The sequence below is a fragment of the Aptenodytes forsteri genome, unplaced genomic scaffold (assembly GCF_000699145.1).
Source record: "Aptenodytes forsteri isolate BGI_AS27 unplaced genomic scaffold, ASM69914v1 Scaffold428, whole genome shotgun sequence".
Lineage (NCBI taxonomy): Eukaryota > Metazoa > Chordata > Aves > Sphenisciformes > Spheniscidae > Aptenodytes > Aptenodytes forsteri.
The window spans coordinates 601,742-607,353 of NW_008794177.1; the positions used below are offsets into that span (position 1 = coordinate 601,742).

Genomic DNA, 5,612 nt, shown 5'->3' on the forward strand with positions numbered 1-5,612 from the left:
CTTAAATTAGGTTTACCCACCCAAAACCCCTTTTTTTTTTTTAATTTATTTACATTTCATTTCTTTAGTGTCATTTGCAACATGAAACGAGGAGCTCACACCTCAAGGAGTACGTAAATCTCCTTCCTAGTCAGAGCTGCAACTCCCTGGCATTAGAAACCTGCCTCCCCTGCCCCAGCCAAGGGCTCTGCCTCCCTCTCAGCCCTCCACAGACATTCTGCTACCCCTGCCTCACACCCTGGATGAGAGGTGGCCTTTCCCATCTTGGCCTCCCACCAGACTTGCTCAGCCTGACAATACGGTTACCCATACATCAGCCTCTGTTAAAACAACACACACACACACCACAAACCTGCTTTTGCCTTGGAACTCATGGCCTGTGTTAACCTGCAACTCCACCGTGAAAGCAGCCTCCTGCCTTTCCTCCAGACCTCAGGCCCTGGCCGAAAAAAGATAAATCCCAGGGCTTTGGCTGTGCAAGTTAAGAAATAAGCCGGCTTTGCCTTGCTAATGCACAGAAGGTCCTAGGCATCCTCCAGGGCTGGCGGTTTGGCCCTACAGGAGGTTTTCCAAGCATCGATTCAACACGTCTCGTTGCAGTCAACACAGGCTTCATCTGATCTGTTACAGCAAGTTTTCCTTTAACACAGTCTTGTGCCTTTCATTTCAGACGTGGCTTAATCCCATGAATTTGCTCCATCTTTTTAAAATATTTAAAAAAACCCCAACAACAAAAAAGTTACAATTGCTGGATATGTCAGTAAGAAGCCAGCACTGCAGCAGCGGTTAATGTCTCTACTCTCCTACGGTTAGGAAAAGAAGGAAAGAGAAAAGGAAACTTAGCATGGGTTTGTAGCACGATAAATCATCAACACATCGTCACAAAGAATAAAAGGTTAAAGTCAACAGTTAAAATAGCCTAACGTGCGTATAATATATATCATCATCAAACAGGATCAGCAGAAACTGAAGCGGCAAGGAGGAAAAGGTCGTTTCTTTTTTTTAAAAAAAAGACAGAAAGATCACAGCTTATCCCTATTAACTCCGGCCTGGCTTCAGCCACCAGCAGCGTAGGCCTGCTCCTACCCAGCCACCCGCCGCCCAGGCTCGGTGTGCATCTCCCCACTGCTCGAGACAGCGAGACACAGCCTGGAAGTCACTAGATGCCCGTCCCCGAAACACGACACTAACACTCACTCTAGCATCCCCTTAAAAGCAAAAGGGACAAGGCGCGGAGAGGGAAGGAAGCCCCTTCCAGCCAAAGAGGGACCACCAGAGCCCGGCACGCTCGGGCAGGGGCGAGCCTCCAGGATGCTTCGAGGAGTCAGAGCGGCCGAAAGGGACGCTAGCCCTGCTAAACACTGTCCCCTTCCCATCTAAAGCCAGACGCTGAGTTAAGAGAGCCAAGCTGCGTTACTCTGGGGAGCACGTGGGAGTCGGGGCTGGGAGGGGTCACAAGCCTTGCTGAGAAAGCGCTGCAAGGGGAGCTGGCTGTTGCAGCGGTGACAAGGAGGCGACTGAGCCCAGGCTCTCGCTGACGGATGTGCTACGCCAGGGGGAAGTGCTGCTGGAAAGGTTGGGGGGTTTGGAGACGACGATTTCCGCTCCGTGGTCTGTTCGAGCCTTGGCCTTCTCACGGAACGTCAGCTTGTGAGATTCAATCTGCAGCGACACAAGGGCAGGTGAGAAGGGGAAGGGCAGGAGGAGGAAAGAGGAGGAGAGAGGGGACAGGAGGGGAATGGAAGACGATACCATAATGTCATCATTAGATGCCTGGAAAATAAAAGGCAATTTTCTGAATTAAAAAAAGGCAAAAAAACCCCTACAGACATCGATACAAACAGTTCAGATTACAGCGGTGTGACCAGTGCCCAGGGGCGGCTGCTCTGCCCTGCTGCAGTGCTCTCCCCACCCCACCCGGCAGAGTGTGTAGAGAGAAGGCACAGGCACTTACTTGTTTCTTGTATCTGAGTCTCGAAGCTCTGAATTTCCCTTTGGTCACCACCGCTCAGGGCAGTGGGCACTGCCGGCCCTACGCCATTCTCCCGCATCTCACTGCCTGCCTGGGCCGCTGTCACCTCTCCGTTCTGAGGGGCTGGCGGGAGCTGCCCTGGCTCCACGCTCCCCTCAGCCTACAATGAGACAATGGGGTGGGGAGGATGACAGGGACGAGTCAATAGAAGATGGGAGTGCAGGGGGGTGAAATGTGGGTTCCCGGAGCCCCCTCTGCCCTCCCCAGCTGCCGAGACACATGCAGGGACAAGGGGGTGTTTGGAAGCGGGAAGCAGCCCCTCCGCTCCCTGGGAAGCCACCGTCCTGAGCAGCTTTCCAGCTTCTCACAGCGCTTTGGTTCCTGCAGACCCATCGGCCCCGCGCTGCTCCCTGCCAGCTCATCTGAGCATGGCTGCCATGTCCCTGACCACAGGGTCCAGAGCTCAGCACCCTCTCCCCAAACGCACGCCTGTAACATCCTGCTGACGGAGGACAGCCGAGGCAAAGGCACACCAAGGCACGTTGACAGGACTAAAGCAGAGCGCTACGGGGTCAAAAGCAAGCAGGTGGTTTGGGTACATCGCCCTGAAGCAGTCTCCATTATTTGGGGACACATTTATATACCAGACCCAAATGATACATAGTGGATCCCAGAACAGAAAGGCCAAGTTTGCACAAAGGACCTCATCCTCACTTGATGCTGATGCTGGACTATGAACTGGGAGTGCAGTCTTTAGAGAAGACTCTGTCCTGGTCTGTTCTCCTACCACAGCTGGTCATCCCACCTGGAGTCACCAACTTCTACGAGCCTTAGAGAAGAGCTAAGTCCTACCGCCATTAGAGAAGAAACTAATATGCTGGTGGGACCCTGCTGAGAGTAATGCAGAGTTGCTTGGAAAGACATTCAGACACGTCCAACACTGCAGGGCACGTCAAGCAGAGAAGATGCCACGCTGGACCAGCTCAGCCCCGGGAAGGAGGAACCCATCCAGCCAGGACATCCCCTTGCTGCCACGTTCAGTAGGGAGGAGTACGGGGAGAGGGTGGCACCCTCCAGTCCAAAGCACCTCTGCTCTTACCCCATGCCCTTGCCCCACAAAGTCTTATCCATGGGGAATAAGGCTGCTGCACTCTTCTCAAGACTAAGTCAGGCCCTCTCCCTGCAGCCCAGGTAGCAATGCGAGACAGCCATGGACTGGCTCCGTACCTGCTTACTCAACAAGCAGCAAAACCACCTGGCCTTCCTTCTGGGGTCCAAGTTCCCACCCGTGAACTGACAGCAACACTGATACCTAGATGCTTCTGCAGGAACTACAGAGACTTTGATGATCCCCACACCTCCATGAGAACCACAGAGGGTAGCTGAGCAAGAGCAGCCAGCCCTCTTGAATGTGTGTGCCAGTCCCTAAGTGCCACCTGCCCCTGCTCTGACGACAGCACTGGTTGAGATCTGTGGCATGCCATAGGGAAATGATTTGGTCTCTGTATTGCAAGGCTAAATATTAGAGCCCCAAAAAATACCAGATGAGTCATCGACAGAGACTCTCTGCACCTGTGGAGATGGGGGAAAAATATTTTAAAAGTCAGACTAATTCTGAACAGGTAAGATTTTAGAACTTCAATGAAAACCCTAGTTACCAGCAAATAGCACTGGTACATGGACTAGACACTCCAGTAAACTGGAACAGCCAGGCACTGTTACAGAAAGTTCCCTATCCCTGCCAACACACCAGCAGCTTCTCTAGTTCCTTTCAGCTTTTCACTGAGCCCCAATTTGACAGGCTGAAGTTTACATAAAGGCCTGGAGATAGGAAAGTCCTGATGTGTCCCCAGCAAATATTCTGGCAGTCACCTCTTGCCTTGTTTTAATGGGGATGATTAAGCACATACTAAATATACTTCTGAATTCTGCTGCATGATCTGCTCTTTAGGACAGGGATTATTTCTTTCAAATTCACACGGCATTTAACACAATAGCTCAACCCAGTTGAACTCTAAACCCTTCCACAACACAAAAGTGCTCAAACAAAACAATGCTGGGACAACCAAGGGAGCTCAGTGTTTAGAAGGGGTTTCTTCTCCTCCATCTGTCTATCCTGCTGGGGGCAAAGACTAAGTCATATTTTAACAGTTCTGATGCCGGAGCACAGGATTATTTTCTCCGCTTCCAGCACTACCAGCCAATTCAGAAGCAGCGGTGTTTCACATAAAAGCCCCAGCAGAAGTGACTACCTAAACATAATCCCCAGCACTGCTCTAATCGTTACGTGGCGTGATAGGTCAAGCCCACACATCCATCACTCGGTCAGTCAAGCGGGGGTAATTTCCCCCCCCTAAGCACAGATGTCGTATTGCTGTAGCGAGACCTGCAATTTGCAGAGCTGAGGCTGGGGGCAGTTTACGTTCTCATGGGGGGAAGCACTGAATCACAGCAATGAGCGCGCAACAATCTTTTCTTATCCTCACACAAAGGGCCTTTGGGCTGGGCTGCAGTACAGGTTACGGGCTGAAAACTCCTAAGAGCTGCAAGGTGCTATCTCCCAGCACAGAGCACCTTGCTCTCACCAGCTTTACTGGGGGTAATGAAAGGAGGAAGGGCCACAGGCAGCTTCTCTGGTGGGCTCATCACTTACAGAGCGATCCCTGCTCTCATTCTTAGAGGAAGGATGCAGATGGGCAGTACGAGCCCTCTGAGTAAACACCTAGCAGGGAGCCCATTCAGGCAGGCCACAGGGCTGGTTCATAGCTCTCTCCTTTTCAACTCATACTTACTCCTGGGGTTGACAACAAAGGCCACAGAAATAAGTAGATGGCTATAAAAGGCTGGGGGTGGAGAAGCTGTACTACATCAACAGCAGGACAAGGAGAGCAACCAAATTTAAACCCTACCCTGACGTGCCAGAGCTTGCTGCACCCACCTTCACGGTTCCTCCTGCTGGTAAGTGTCCCACGTTGTCCAGAGAACCCACTTTGGCTTGGGCCTTCTCCTTGAAGTTCAGCTTCTGGTTCTCAATTTTGACATCTCCTCCCCCTAGAATAAGATTGTGTAGGAGTTTATTAATGCCTCCAGAACAGTCCCACCTGAGATCTGTCCCCTTCCCAGCCCCATCGAGGAACCACTGGGGACCCCATGTACTTTGGAGGAGGGACACGACCAAGTAATACATTTAGTGCCTCAGTCTCTCTCCAGTTAAGGTTCAGTTTAAAAAATGGTAAGATCAAAGTTGGTGATCTCAACCTGTACCAGCCAAGCAAGACTGCAAGCAAGCAGGGCTGCACGGCAAAGCCCTGGAGGTGCCCTCAGGTGGAGAACTCCACATGTCCGGACAGACAGGCTGGATGATATCCGCATGCCAACTGCCTCACTAGATCTGCTCATGAATCTGTCTCCCCCAGCAGAGGTGTGAAATGCCACTTCCACCCGATCCCACACTGGTGCATTTCTGATGGCTAATACCAGCTGCCCACTCCTATCCATGTCCCTTGCCAAGGTCTCTGCCAGCTCAGCCCATCTGCGTAGTCGTTGGTGCCGGGACGCATTCTGCTCCTTTTTGTTAACTGTGTTCCTTTGCTCGTTATCCATTCTTACTCCATCACTGGCAGGTTTATGAACGCCTGGG

At 51.8% G+C, this 5,612-nt stretch overlaps 1 protein-coding gene across 4 annotated transcripts in view; it reads right to left on the bottom strand.

Moving 5' to 3' along the window:
• Positions 1-9: 9 nt before the first annotated feature.
• MAP4 (microtubule associated protein 4) overlaps positions 10-5,612 on the bottom strand; it is a 161,291-nt gene continuing 155,688 nt past the window's right edge. For 3 of the 4 annotated variants that reach the window (XM_009284554.2, XM_009284546.2, XM_009284524.2), the window contains 4 exons: positions 4,911-5,023; positions 1,955-2,132; positions 1,753-1,773; positions 10-1,662 (listed from right to left, as the gene is read on the bottom strand). In XM_009284554.2, coding sequence (XP_009282829.1) covers positions 1,766-1,773; positions 1,955-2,132; positions 4,911-5,023 — 299 coding nt within the window. In that variant the 3' untranslated portion in view covers positions 10-1,662; positions 1,753-1,765. The remainder of the gene's footprint in view (positions 1,663-1,752; positions 1,774-1,954; positions 2,133-4,910; positions 5,024-5,612) is intronic. The other variant, XM_009284539.2, reaches the window with a different exon arrangement.